Source organism: Bubalus bubalis, chromosome 3, assembly GCF_019923935.1.
Source record: "Bubalus bubalis isolate 160015118507 breed Murrah chromosome 3, NDDB_SH_1, whole genome shotgun sequence".
In the NCBI taxonomy this organism is placed as follows: domain Eukaryota; kingdom Metazoa; phylum Chordata; class Mammalia; order Artiodactyla; family Bovidae; genus Bubalus; species Bubalus bubalis.
The window spans coordinates 12949280-12964429 of NC_059159.1; the positions used below are offsets into that span (position 1 = coordinate 12949280).

A 15150-nucleotide genomic window follows, 5' to 3' on the forward strand; every position below is an offset into this window, starting at 1 on the left:
CTTGTGTCAGGGACCCTGGCCGGTGATGGAGCAGAGCCCAGCCTGGCATGAACACAGTGTCAGGGTGACTCTCAGGGGCCGGCAGCATTGGGGTGCTCTGCACAGAGCTACCAGAATATCAGATGCTCACCTCCATCCAGAATCCAGCACCGTTAGCTCTCCCAGCCCCACTATTGCTGCCCCTGGAGCTGCCTGCCCCCCAGAACCTTCTCAAGGTGTCATGATCACTGATTCTGCTTCCCCGAGTGGAGGCTGCTGGCCCCACTTGGCTTTGTCTGCACTTAAGTCGGTCTCCAGTGGCCAGGGAATGACCCTCTGTTTGCTGACAAATAGGGACTCCACCCCGGGCACAGGACTCCTTCCTGAGAAAGGAGGGAGTGGCTGCCCTGCCAGCTCCCAGGCCCCACGTCAGCACAGCAGAGTCAACACTGATCCTTGTGAGGGGAAGCTGGTCCCCTCTATTTACTCACAGCTGAAAAATGATCAAACGTTAGCAAATCAAAATTTGGGATGATTCATAAGGCACCTTGTTCAGTGGAAATGGTAGAAATGAGTTGAGCAGGAGGGGAGGGGTGCATGTCCAGCATGGCTGCTTCCGGGCAGGGCTGCTGGGCGAGCCGCCTGGGGGGCTACGTGAGCGTTGGGTCCGAGATGCCGTGGTCGGGGTTGCAGCTGAAGGCAATGGTGATGGCATAGCGGGTGCCCCAGTGGACCTTCTCCACCCGATGCAGGTTCTCAGACCCGGAGGTGAAGAAGGATACCCGACCTGGGAGAGGGGAGAACAAAGCATGACCTTGAGGTCACACACATGACCGGGCCTCAGAGGACCTGTGTTCAGGCCGACTCAGGGACACAAGGAACCTGTGGGCTGGAGAAACCACTGATGCAGGAAGTCAGGCTTGGAGTCAAACCTGCAGGATGAAGGATGCCCCAGTCCTGGGCACAGCCTCTCTGTGGGTCAGCCTAGAATTTCAGTGAGGCCCTGCCACCCACCCCAGGGGCCCCTACAAGCCATGTGACCTCCCCAGGCCCACCTGAGGATCTTATTTCTAATCACACCTGGAACAAAACCAAACCCTGGAGGGTGATGACAATGTTTTAACAGAGAATTAGGAAAAACAGGTCAAGGCAAACACCCAGCATCTATAGCTCCCTCCCAGGGCAGCTAAAGACAGGACACAGGAGAGGGCTTCTGAAGGTCCTGGAGTGGGTGGGTCCTCCAGCCATCTGTGTTCAGAGAACCCAGTGTCTATGTGTTCCAATATTTAACTGGCCTCACATACACCACTGTAGATTTTTTTTTTTTAGGACAAATGGAGTTGACCCTAATGGAGTCATTAGGGAGGAGCCCTGGGATCCCACAGATGCCATGTTCCTACCACGTGGCCCAGCACCAAATGTTCCATGACAGGGACTTCCCTGGTGATCCAGAAATCCACCCTGTAATGCAGGGGACATGGGTTCAATCCCTGGTAAGGGAACTAAGATCCCACCTGAAACTAAGCCTGCAGGCCACAATGAAAGATCCCACACACCACTACTAAGACCAGATGCAGCCAAATAAACAAACAAATTAATTAATTTTTAAAAATTTTCCATGACATCTTCATTTCCCTTCAAAGGTCACTGCCAGGAACTTGACCGCTAAATCTGTGAAAAGAGGAGAAAAGTCTACACCAGAGTCCACTGTTTTCTGGTTGTAAACAAAAGAACTGTGCTCCGCCTGAAAATAGCAGAACAAAAGAAAACATGTAACACACAGAAACCTCTGCATGGGGCCTGGGGACACCCGGAACTCAGACCCTCCTCTGGACCAGCCAGGCTGCCCCTGACTTGAAGGGAACACTCTTTCCCAGAGCAATCTGGAGTCACACCACTTCCTGAGGCCCAAGTTGTTAAAGGACATTTTGTCCTTGGTTTCTCCAGTTTCAATCACACCTGAGACATCAGACAAGCAGCCAGGCCAGTCTGCACAGTGGGCTCAATGGCCTCCTTGCCCATCCACGCCATCTGTGCACTCCCACCCCTGCACACACGGTTATCAAATATCACTGACTTGCAGCAAGAGTTGGGGGTCTCTAGGGGCCCCCAGTGTTTCTGCACACTTTGCAAACAGAGGCACCAAAGAACAGAGAAGAAAAGACTGAGGAAAAGTCAATCTCCTCGTGGCCTGTGGGACATCAGGAAACCGTCCACCCCTAAGGTTGGACCTTTGGAGGGAAGAGAAGCTCATATTGGTGCAGAAAAAGGTGATTTGAAGAAATAATGACCACTTTCCCTACTGTGATGAAAACTTTGACTCTTAACCCAATAAGCTTGTCAGAATAAATACTTCAAGCGGGATAAATACAAATTCACACTGAGGCACATCATAGTCAAACTGATGAAGCCAGAGACTAGAGAGCGGCTTGCAGGTGGAGAGCAAAGAGGCAGCTGCTGCAGGGAGGTGACAGCGGTGATGGGCACAAGGGAGCCCGAGGAAAAGGAAAATGGTTTTTAAAAAAAGAAAAAACCCACCAATCCAGAATTTCACCTCCAGTGAAAATATCCTTTAGAAAAAAGCTGAAATAAAGAGTATTTTCAGGAAATCATCACCAGAAGACCAGCACACCATGAAATGCTGAGGCAGAAGAGGAACGAACCTGTTGGAACCTGGATGCACAGGAGGGAATGGAGGGGGCTGGAAAGTGAATAGATGGGAAAACTGAAAACCCTTGGCATATTTCCCTGTTAACTTTCATAGGAGATAATCAACTATAAACTCAGCATCCCAGGAAAGGCCACAGTCAAGCACCCCAGATTCCACCTGTGAGTCCTACCTGCTCTCGGCTCCACCGTCTTGTTGGCCCCCTCCTCCATGAACACAAACCGCCCCCCACCGAAGTCGTCCAGGTAGTCAGAAAGGTATAGTAGTGACGTGTAGTCAAAGGAACCATAGGTCACCTGTGGGCAAAGCATGAGGGTACGTCACCATCTACTTGTGGGAGGGCTTGGTTCTCAGGGAAGGACAGAACCCAGGCCTCACACTGCCCTCCCAATGGCAGAAAACCCTCTGCTGAGCACCAGCCTGCCAAGTTGACCAAGGCCCTGTCACCTTCTGGTGAATTCAGTACTGCGCTGTCTGTGGAGCTGGACTTTCTACATAGACCTGGGCTCCCTCCACATTCCCCACCAAGACCCCATTTGGGGGCTCCTTATCTGGTATCAGGGCACCAAACAAATATCAGAGTGACTTAAACCTGAGAACAGCTCAGGGCAGTGCCCTTGAGTTGTTTCAGCAGTGAACCTCACATCCACTGAGCTGCACGAAACCTAAAAGAGATCGGGATGGGGGGTGTCCAGTAGCCTCACCCTCTCCTACCCACCCAGCTCAGATACTGCAAAGGAACCACCCCAAACTCATGTGAGCACAGTGGCCTAGGAAGGAGGCAGGTTCCAGCAGGTGGTGGGGATGGCAGAGGCTGGTGGGGCCTGAGCTGTCCTGAGTCAGAGGCTGGAGAGCTTCACAGCCAGGAGCAGATGCTTCACTCCTGGAGTCCCCTCATGGGAGGACATCTTTTTGCCACATCCATGCATGAGTGACCCCTTGGCTATGACAACCACCCAGGTCCTGTACACCCTGTCACAAGACCTCCTAGCTCTAACATGTCTGAGGCCACCCTGTTCATCACTATTGACTTGTTTTCTCTGCCTGAAGAATATCTTCCTTATCTTTCTTCCTTCAAAGTGGATCAAGGAACCAGGCTACCTTCAGTGCTGTCTCTCCTAAACCCACCCTTCCCACTATGCAGAGGGTTGCTCTTTCTTCACACAGGGAAATTCTCCCAGACTCCATCCCAAACTCCCTTCCCCATTTGCTGCATGAACCTGTCTGTCCTCAGCACATGATGTCTTTGCCCTGAACCCCATAGAACCTTGTTTTCCCCTCTGCAATGTCTATGATGATCTTACACTGAAGGTCTCAGCCCTGGTTCCCTAATGAAATAATGCATCTACAGAATGATTATTCAATGAGGCAATGGCTGCTAAACCTGTGAGGTGAGAATGAACAGGAAGCTTGATCATAAATGGATGAGTCTGAACCCAGTGATCAATCAGAAGCCCATGGGAGCACCCGGGGTGATGCCCAAACTTCCAACCTGAGTCCCCTCGAACCCCCTGAACTACACTGGCTCAGATGAGCCACTGGCCACATACAGCTGCTTCACTTTAGCTTAATTAAATACTGGGTTCCTCAGTCTTACTAACCACAGGGAAGTGCTCCTTCTTCTGTCAAGCTCAGACAGTTGAGATTAAATAAACACACCAATGTCTGACCGAATCTCAGGCAGAAGCCCAATCTGAGAGCTTCTGCCCAAACCCTCGGCTTATTTTTCACTTCATTTCCTTTGTTCCAGCATCAAGCAATGCAGAGATTATCTGGGTCACCTGAGCACACTCGCAGCTGGGGTGACCGCCAACAGCCCTCAGACGTTTCTGTGGCCAACTCTCCCCTGGCGCCATGCTGGGCGTGCTGGCCGAGCAGGTCAGGGTGGGGCTGAGGGGCAGGCGGGAGAGGGCTTCAGTTGTGGCTGATGAAGACATTGATAGATTAGGTGTTACCATGTCTAGGGAACAACAGGAGGTCAAAGAAGAGGAGTCCACAGAATCCAAGAGATTCTGGTCAACAGATCTCTCCCCACACAAAAAAAGGGGGGAAAAGGGGCCTCCTGGGCAGGGGCGGGGGATGCATGTCCAAGGGGAGACCACCCAACAGAAAGGCTGAATCAAGGCCGGGTCAGGTGACATTTGATGAAGCTCACCGCTCAGGCAGAGACAGCTCTGCATCTGGGAACAAGTAGCAAAGGATGGTCCCCACCAGGCCTGCCCTGTTCCATAACATGCGTTTCACCATCTTCTCTCACCTCACCACACGAGAAACAAGTCTTATTTCCTTGACAGCATCACCAGAGAGGAAACATCTAAAACCCCAACTATGTGAACAGACAGCACATCAGTGGACAGGCCCCAGGTGTGTTCACCTTGTCCACGTGCGCATGCCAATACTCATCGTGAGCCGTCCGGGCCTCCGTGCTGTTGATGCGGGAAAAGAAGGTGGGCTTTGTCAGGTGCAGCGAAGACGCACTGATGCCAAACGCCTGGGCGATCGCCAGCTGGACCTTCTGCCGCACGTCCCTGCCGAGAGGACACACGTGTCACTCAGAGCAGCTGGAAGAGGATTCTCCACGGGTCCACGGGACCCATATCAAACTATACCACAAAAAGATGTGAACTGGAGAAGGAGGAAAGGTGAGCAGATACACACATGGGTTCACACACATGTGACAGGGTATCTTGTGCAAAACCAGAAACCTGAGTGCCAGTTCTCCACAGGACTCACCCCAGCACTCCCATGCCCCCACTACCTTCCCCACCTCTGACCCAGGCGTTCCTTCCCTCACCGGTACAACTGGAAGTCCTCTTCTGAGAAGATAGTTTGTATTTTATCCCCAAAGTATCTGTGAAAAGAATAAGGAGTATTAACAAATGAGACATTTTATTAATGTTTCCTTAGTTCCTTTGAGTCTTCCCTGGTGTCTCAGATGGTAAAGAATCTGCCTGCCATGCAGGAGACTCAGGTTCAATCCCTGGGTTGGGAAGATCCCCTGGAGAAGAGAGTGGCTACCCACTCCAGTATTCTTGGCCTGCAGAATTCAATGGACAGAGGAGCCTGGTTACGGTCCATGGGGTTGCAAAGAGTCAGACGTGACTGAGCAACTAACACATTTCCTTTAAATTCAGTCTTTCCTCCAGTTAACCAGCAAGTCCTTGAGAATCAGCTGGTCCTTCTTATCTTGCAGCTGCTCTTTCTACAATAACCATGTGAGAAAAGGGAGGGGGGTGGGAGGGCAGTACCTGGCAGGTGAAACTGTTAGTTGCTCAATTATGTCCAATGCTTAGTGACCCCATGGACTATAGCCCATCAGGCTCATCTGTCCATGAGATTCTCCAGGCAAGAATACTGGAATGACTAGCCATTCCTTTCTCCAGGGGATCTTTCCGACTCAGGGATCGAACCCAGGTCTCCTGCATTGCAGGCAGATTCTTTACCATCTGAGCCACCAGCTGGGGTGACATTTATTAAGGTTGGGAGATCTCTTGCTTCTCCTGGCCCTCAGGAGGCACCTTTTAGGAGCCTGGCCTGCCACTCATCTCTCCCTCCGATCCTATCTCTCAGCCCCTTCCCGACTAGACTGTTTCCTAAAGCAAGGTGAGTGAGTACCCAGCCCCTTGGAAGAGCTTAATCTCCCAGTCCTCACTTGGCCACAGCCTGATGGCAAATGTTGAGGTCTTCCCCAAGACCTGAAGCCCTTCTGATCCATACACACAAGCCTCACTCAGGTGTCCCCAGATAAAAAATGGGCAGACCCTCTCACCCCAGGTTCTCACCTGTACAGGTTTACAAAGTGCTTCCCAACAGATAAGGCCCCTGAGTGCAGGTCCAGGATGGACGCCTGGAAAAGATGTTGGCATAGTAGTATGAGGGCTGCCTGGCAGGTGCCTGAGCTCTAAAAGCCATCAATGTTAAACACAAATTCCTGAGACGTATCCTTGCACACACAGGTCAGGATGACAATGCACACAGGCTGGGTTTCAAGACATTTGGACAAAGGTGTGTGAGGTGCTGGTTAGTTTCTACAACAGGAGGCCCTAGAGTCATGCAGGTACACTCGCTTTCAGCCTGGCTCCTTTCACTGAGGATCACCTCCCTGTGACTAACTCACCTGGAGATGGACATGCGGGCTGCGCCTAGTTCAGGGCTGTTGCAAATAAGGCAGCTCTGACACTGGTGGACAACGTTTTTATCACGGGAGATGCTCTCGTTCTCCTGGGTAAATGCACAGGAGCGGAATTGCTAGGTCATCACTCTTTAATGAACCACCAGTGTTTCTGACCCCTGCCCATCCAGCCTCCAGAAGGCCTTCTCCATGTCTTAAAAGAGGGGAGGGGACATGAGCACGGACCACCTCTACCCTGTTTGGGCGTCTTTTCTCACTGATGCGACGACCATCCCAGGGGGTTTGTTTTGAACACAATCTGGGCTTAAAAAGTGTTAACTGCCCTTAAAGATATTAAACCTGGATGATTCACTGCAAGAGAACTTTTCACATAAATGCTGAGCAGAGAGTAAAAGATGAGTCCACACACAAATAGGTTTTAATAAATATTCCCCTTGAACTGAATCAAAATAAAAGGAGAAGCTTAATTTTCAGAACTCAAAAGGAAAGAGTCTGCAGAATAAGAGTCACAGAGATAATGACTGAACTATCCAGAGGAGAGCAGACACACTGGGTGAGAAGATCCCCACTGGGACCACGTGAGAACTCCAACGTAAGGCACTCGCACAGATGGACTCTCAAGGCTACCCACGAAGCGGATGAGTTACAGAGCTGCACTGGCCTGTCTGAGTTCCCTGTGGTTGCTGTAAATGGCAGGCTTAAAACAGCAGGAATTCATTGTCTCAAGGTCTGGAGGCCAGAAGGCTGAGATCAAGGTGTCAGCAGGGTCCCAGTCCTTCCGAAGGCACCAGGGGAGAATCCTTCCTTGAATCTTTGGGCTTCTGGTGGCACAAGGGGTCCCTTGGTTTGTGGCATATCACTCCACTCTGCTCCATCTTCACATGGCCTCTTCTTCAGTCTCAAACCTCCCTCTGCCTTCCTCTTACAAGGACTTTGTCATTGGACCTAGGGCTACCTTGATAATCCAGGGTGATCTCATCTTGAGACCCTTAACTTAATGACATCTGCAAAATACCCTTTTCCCAGATAAGGTCCCATCACAGTTCTGGGTGGATGCATTTTTCAGGGGCCACTGCTGGACCCCCCGCAGTCTCACTCAGTGGACAACAGTCCGTACACTGCATCTGTGGGGGCCTGAACATCCTATACCCTCATTTCCCCTTGGAGGGAGAGCAGAGCCAAAGGGGTAAGAAGAAAACTGAAGCAGGAACGACAGACAACTCACCCCTCCATCGGATCCTCCCAGGGACAACCCCTTCTCAGCTATGCTGTAGGGAAAGATCTTAAGTCAGAATTCAGTTAACAGCATCATCTATGATACCTCTAGACACACACCAATCACACAGCTAACACAATGTTAACGGATTGCTTAATGTTTATGACAGAATCACATGTTTAGACCACAGGACTCGACTTTCAAGTTGAGTAAATGTTAGTATTCTGTCACCACCTTACTAACATCCTATCACACGGTTTGGGGACAAGTGGGCTTACTTTCCATCTTTAGTTCAGAGACCTGGTGCTGAGCTGAATGGGTTGCTCTGGGCTGGAAAGTCTCTCTCCTGTCATCACAGGCTGGGAGGCAGACTGTAATCACCAGCTCAGGAGGCAGAGGCCATGTGGTACCCTGGGCTGGACCTCACAGGACCACCCGTGTCAGTGAAGATGCAGGGGCTTCTGGTGCCTCTGACAGATGCTTCATGGCCACCCCGGAAACTGATTAGGGGCTGGATCCAGCCCTCACACCAGTGACCACCCCCCACTACCCAATTGGCCCCTACAAGGTTATCTAGAAACAGGAGGAGAGTCTCCCTTTGGGACTCAACTAGACACTGCTCCACTAGGCACATGCCTGTGTCTGAACTCCATGTCGGAAAAGTCAAAGCATCAAGATCTGCTTCTAAACGACAAGGAAGAATCCAATGCCAACTACTTGTAAGTAAGACCTCCTACCCAGTCATGAGTTATGGCGAGCTGATGGGAGGGCTGATCCCAATCAGTTTTGGAGAGGAGACTGAAATATTGTCTAGAAACTGCCTGGGGCCACTGGGTAAACCTGCCATCTCTATACAAGTGTCCATTGGGCCCCTCAACGGCTGATGGGAGAGCATCCCCCCCACCTCCCCAACAGACCAAAACAGAGCATCCCCCCTCCACCTCTCCAGCTGCCCCTGGAGAGGGCCTGGGCCTCCAGAAGGTTCCATCAGCAACCACATCACTGAGGGCAATAGCCTTTCCTCCTGGAAATCAGAAAAGCCCATCTTGGCCTTGGAAGTATGCAGGGAAATTCTTAGGGAATTCTAAATGAATCTCTTGAAATCATCCTTTTAGTAGTAATTCTCTGCTCCCTGCCCCAGCCTCACCCTCCCACTTGTTCAGGACAGAAGCTCGGAGATGCGTGTACCTGCGAATCCTTCGGGCTTCGTCCCTGGTGATGACGGCATCGCTGATGCCCCGGCCACACTTCCTCAGGGAGCAGCCTAGAAAGAGTCAAGTCAGGATGACACACAGCCCCCACTGAACCCCGACACAGAGTAGCATGCCGTTGTCAAGGACTCACATGTGGACCCCCCTTCTCAGGGACAACAGAATTTTGTGGGTTGGGGCCTTGCCTTTCACAGGATTAGGGGGCCAGGTTTGGAAATTACAGGCCACGTGGTCAGAGTAAATTTCAGATAAGCAATGGTGACTTTCTAGTACATGCACGTCCCCTACATCAAATTTCACTGTGAAACTTCCCATATAAATTTCACTGTGTTCCTGGCAGCCCCACGCCAGGCAGGCCACTCTGGAAGCACCAGGCACTCTGCCCAGAGGAGGCATCCACGACATTCTTGAACCTGACCACAGATCACTGACCTGACCACAGATCCAGACCTGTTGGCAAGTCCCTCCTGGATGAACAAAGCTGTGCCTGCAATTGTAGCTGTTATCCTTTTGCAGAGCTGCTCCAAGATGCTCCCCACCCTCCCTTTGCCTCCCTCTATCCTACAGCCAGGACTGAGCTGCTTAGAGGGAGAAGGGTGGGGGAGCTTGGATGGGAATGGAGCCAGGGTTGGGGTGAAAGTAGTCAGGGTTGGGTGGAAGGGGCCATGGTTGGGGTGAAAGAGGCAAAGTGGGATCAGGGCCAGGGGGGACACAGCCAGGGTCAGCATGACAGGCCCAGGGATAAAATGGCCAGGGTCAGGGTGGACAGGGCCAGGGTCAGATGGATGGGCCCAGGATGAGGCAGAGCACCAGAGATGGACGAGCTCAGCAAGTGCCTTGTGTCTTGGTGCAAAGGGCAGGCTGGCTGTCTCGAGCTGGGTGTACCACAGGATATGTGGATAATGGAACACTCTCAGGACACGCTGGGCTGGCTGACCTTTAGCTTTCATCCTCCTTCCCCTCTTCCTGCCTGGAACGTGCCTGGAGGTGTCCTGGGACCACATAAACCACACACTGAGTGGGAGAGCTGGGGGCTCAGCGCAAAGGGCTCACAGGGAGCCAGGCTGACCTGGGGTGACTTTCTCTGGGTGGATAAACTTCTACTTGGGGGTCATTAGGGAAGGGGTGCCTCAGTTCTATGGAGCTAAATATAACCCTACTGATACAAGATCCATGTTCTATTAAAACACAAAAATGCTTTTTATAAGGGTTACTCCCTAAAGGTCAATGATACAGGCAAAAACGACGATAACCAAACAGCAGCTTGGGGAGTGATATCATACAAAGAAATACATTTAAAGACAAAAGAATTATGAGAGGGGAAGAGACTGATAATAGCAACGGTTCACCAGGAAGACACAGGGGCAACAGAAGCACCAAGTGACATCAGCTCAAACACGTGAGGCAGCCACCAGGCCCACCACTGAGGTGGAGACCCTGCCTCGCAGCTCCCGATAACTGAACAACAAGGCAAGACGTCCAAGAAGACAGTGTGCCCAGAGGAGTGTAGACTAGGAGACGCTCAGAGCTTCACAACAACCATTCAAAAACAGACATTTTTTCAGGTACACACGCAACATTAACAAAAACACATTAGCCCAACAGGAAAGTCGGTTCTGTACCATACAGGTTATGGTCTCCAGCTACCGGGCAGTTAGAGAGAACTCAAATTCCATCAATCTTGAAATCTTAAAATCCAGCAGGACACAACACGCTGAATATGAATGAGCGTTAAAGAGTATTATTTGGGCGAGAAAGTGAGTTGTGAGTGGTGATGATGTCCGTGCATGTACACAAGAGCACAGGACACAAGCACACAGATGTGCCTCCCAGACACACAAGTCCAGGGCGGGCAGAGCCCCTGTCAGCTATGGGAGGAGACAAGGGGGAGAGAGGGGGAGTCCAGAGACTTCGATGCTGTGTTTTTCTGGTAAAATACATATAAAACCCCAAATTTACCATTTTAGCCAGTTCAGGGCCATTAACTACACTCACAATGTTGGGTGACCATCACCACCATCATCTCCTGAACTTTCTCACCTTCCCAACTGAAATCCCATCTCCATCTACACCAACTCCTCCTCTGCCTCATTCCAACTGTTTTTAATGTTGATAAATTATTAAAGGGGTAGGAGAAATAATGGCTCAGCGGTAAAGAATCCGCCTGCAATGCAGGAGACACAGGTTCGATTACCGGGTAGGAAAGATCCCCTGGAGGAGGGCATGGCAACCCACTCCAGTATTCTTGCCTGGAGAATCCCGTGGACAGAGGAGCCTGCCAGGCCTACAGTGTACAGGGTGACAAAGAGTCTGACACAACTGAAGTGACTTAGCATGGGAAAAATATACTTTGTCAAAAGCTGGGACTTTACAGGAAAAAAGCTCACCAAGACAGAGAGAGCATGCCCACAACAGAACCTGTCCACCCCTGACCCCCGAGGGGAAAGGGAACCCCAGTTCCTCGGCATGTCCATTTCTGCCAAGGAGCCCACACACCTCCCTTCACTTTAACCCAACTTGTGCGCATCACAACAGTGCCCCTTGGTGGAAGGACTCAGCAATCTTTTTCTTGGTTCAAGTTCAAAGCACTGCTCTGAATAGAAAAAATTAGTTCTGTCTCTAAGGCCCAGTCACTCTGGCTAGGCTTTTAAAACTGCTGCCCTCCACAGAGCAGGCAGGTGCCAGGATGGGACAAACGCCATGAGGGGATGGACCCTGGGTTTCCTGTTGCAACATTTTCTGATATAACAATCCCCTAAAACAGAAAATGCCTCTTCTCAGTTCAACTTGTTCATTGATATCCTCCCAATTCTGTTACATCTTTCCAGGCAAACCACCTCTTCCACCAGATGGAATCCACACTGAGGTGGTGGGCACCTCAGTAAAACACTGGCCATAGCCTGGGCAATGAAGCCTGGGCCTGCTCCTGCACAGGTGGGGCCTGAAACACTCACACTCCCCGGAACAGGTGTGAGCTAACCAACGTGGGGAGAGGGGGGTGGGCAGTGGGGAGGAATGCCGCCTGTCCCCCCAACCCCACACGACTTTCAACCTGATTCCCACCAATTCATCAAAGTAAAAACAGATGCATTTTGAACACACCGAATTCCATGTTAACATGCTGCTCTTTCCTGAATCACCTTGGCACTGCGTACCTTCAAACCTTCGGTGACTGTCATAGTCCTCAGAGCAGGGCACCTCGATGAACCTGCCTGGCAGGATCTCGCTGCGGTGAGCCAGGACCTCAGTGATGCCGTCATCACCGCCCAGGCTGCCCCAGAACAGGCAGGCGGCGAGCGCAGTGCAGGACCCCAGGACAGCGACTCTCAACCACTTCTTGCGCACATCCCGAGGTGCCCGGATACTCTTGGTGCTAAGAACAGAAAACAGCTGTGGTCACCCGAAGGCAACTGCGTGTGCTGAAAACTCAGACCACAATCACCAGAGACCACACCCACACTTAGTTACAGCCTTAAAGGGGTCCCACACTGGTCATCATCAGAGCTACTCTCCATCAATCCAGAGGCACTTGCCAGCATACGAGGACATGGTGGGGAATGTGCCCCTCGCCCCATATGACCAGACAGGGCTCACTATGCCCCCGAGGACAAGACCAACTGCTAGTCGTGGTCCCTCCCAGCCTGGCCATGTCCATGGAGAACCATCTGGGAGATCCTGACAGAGCCTGTGACATCAATCACATTGCCTGCATCCAAAGATGACTGACACAACCCCATGCATTGGCCCTAGGATGCACACTCACACACAACGTGAACTAAGGTAGTAAAGGTCGCTCAGTCGTGTCCATCTCTTCCAACCCCATGGACTATACAGCCCGTGGAATTCTCCAGGCCAAAATACTGGAGTGAGTAGCCTTTCCCTTCTCCAGGGGATTTTCCCAACCCAGGGATCGAATGCGAGTCTCCCACATTGCAGGCGGATTCTTTACCAGCTGAGCTACCAGGGTGAACTAAGGTAAGCACGAACCAAACTCATTTCACTGAAACCACCAAGCAGCCAGGGAGGGAATGCAAGAACCACAGAAATGATTCAACACTAAGACACTTTCTGTACCACCTGGGTTAACTGTTGGATTCACACTGCCTATGCAGAAGTTGCAGGGATGTCTCTGTGTGTGCGTGTGTGTGTGCATGCACACGAGTATCTATGTGTGTCTGGATGGTGTATACCCACTCATATGTGTGTCTGTGTACATGTGTATGTGTTTTCTCATATGTGTAACTGAACAGTCGTGTATTCTATTAACTGAGAAAAATGTGTAGGGCTTGAAGGACTGGCAGAAATGAGAAAAGTGATCCAGACATTGTTTCAGGAGGTGCACCTCATGTCTTCAAGTATATGATTAATTCCTGAAAAGCAGGGAGTCTGCCTTCTATTTTTATATGTCCCTCCACATTTCAAATTGCTATATATATAAAACACACACAGGCTTCCCTGCTGGCTCAGAGAGTAAAGAATCCGCCTGTAATGGAGGAGACCAGGGTTTGATCCCTGGGTTGGGAAGATCCCCTGGAGAAGGTATGGCTACCCACTCCAGTGTTCTTGCCTGGAGAATTCCATGGTCAGAAAAGCCTGGAGGGTACACTACCTGGGGTTGCAAAGAGTTGGACATGACTGAGCGACCAACACTTTCACACTTGTACTTTCTAACACACAAATTCCGATTAAATAAGTCTCAAGGTGGGCACAGCTGAGTCAGACCATATTGGGTGGATACATGGTCATTTTAAACAGGGAGCATAGATCCCCAGGTCACAAAGACCCCCATCCTCCACCTAGAACTGCTGTCTAGCCTCTAGCCCACCTGGTCTCCTCTAACTAGACGAGGGTGGGCCCCTAACTCCAACGGGGCCAGTATTTTTCTTCCCCAATAGGGCAGGGAGACTGCCAGCCCATCTCAGCAGCAGGGGCTGAAATCCTACTGTGGGCAAAAGCTGTTGACACCTTCGCCTGGGACACCCCAGGTGCTGAGACAGAAAGGGACAGAGAGGGAGGTAGAGACAAGAGGGGAAAAAACAGCCTCCTGGTCCAGATTTGGAAGCTATTCTTCCCTGAGGTGTCCTCAAAATAAGCACCCCTGTTCAGGGTAAGCTGGCCCAAATGCAGACTGAGAATCTTGCCAAACAGAAGTGGATTTGGAGCAAGGTCCATTGCCCATGGGGCAAGCACGACGAGAAGGTAATTTATCCTGAAGTGAATACACTCCGGCTCTGAAAGCTTTAGGCAGAATCCCCTCGAAGGCTACCTGATGAGATCATTTATTCATTCATCGGGTCCCCCAACGGAGAACCATCACATGCTCAGCCCTGAGAAGAGCACACGGAGACCAGACGATGGGGACCTCTGAGTCCCAGTCCCCGTGCGTAGTCTCGGCACAAAGCCTTCGGTACAAAGCCCTCGGTACACACTGGGGAGGAAGGAGGTCAAGGAAGGTTTCCCGACCGGCAGCTCCGCCCAACCCCGCCCAACCCCTTCCTGCGCGGTCCGGGAGGGATTCTGCAGGCTACGCCCTCCGGACGACCACGCCCCTCTAGGCGCCCGATTCGCCCAACCACAAACCAGGCCCCTCGCGGCCAGGCCACACCCACACTGCAGTGCCTTTCCGGGAAAGGCCCTGCCTGCACCAGATCCACCTTTTTCTGACCGGGCCAAGACCACAGCCACACCACACCACGCCCCTGTTAGGCCCCGCCCCTGGGCCAGGCCCCGCCCATACCACCGTTCGCGCGCTCCCGGCGCTATCTGGTACCCGCTCTGGCGCCGACGCTCCGCTGCCCCGCTGCCCTCGGGAGCCTTGGGAGCACCCCTCCGCTGAGGTGCCATTAGCTACGCTGCCGCGAAGCTAGGCCGAATGCGGGAGCCGCCACAAGCCCGGGACGAGCGCTGCGAGAGGTAGCGCGAGGCCGGCGCGGCCGGGCACGCG

At 51.8% G+C, this 15150-nt stretch overlaps 1 protein-coding gene across 2 annotated transcripts; it reads right to left on the reverse strand.

Moving 5' to 3' along the window:
• Positions 1 to 429: 429 nt before the first annotated feature.
• On the reverse strand, positions 430 to 15116 carry OGFOD3 (2-oxoglutarate and iron dependent oxygenase domain containing 3). 2 transcript variants are annotated; one of them, XM_006053374.4, is made up of 9 exons: positions 14977 to 15116; positions 12362 to 12579; positions 9184 to 9259; positions 8005 to 8047; positions 6430 to 6494; positions 5442 to 5498; positions 5022 to 5175; positions 2820 to 2943; positions 430 to 766 (listed from the first exon to the last, which is right to left on the reverse strand). In XM_006053374.4, the coding sequence occupies exons 1-9, from the start codon at positions 15048 to 15050 to the stop codon at positions 630 to 632; spliced, it is 948 nt and encodes a 315-aa protein (XP_006053436.2). In that variant the 5' UTR covers positions 15051 to 15116; the 3' UTR covers positions 430 to 629. The 2 variants fall into 2 exon arrangements, with proteins under 2 accessions (XP_006053436.2, XP_006053435.2); XM_006053373.4 differs by having other exon boundaries at positions 14944 to 15084.
• Positions 15117 to 15150: the final 34 nt, after the last annotated feature.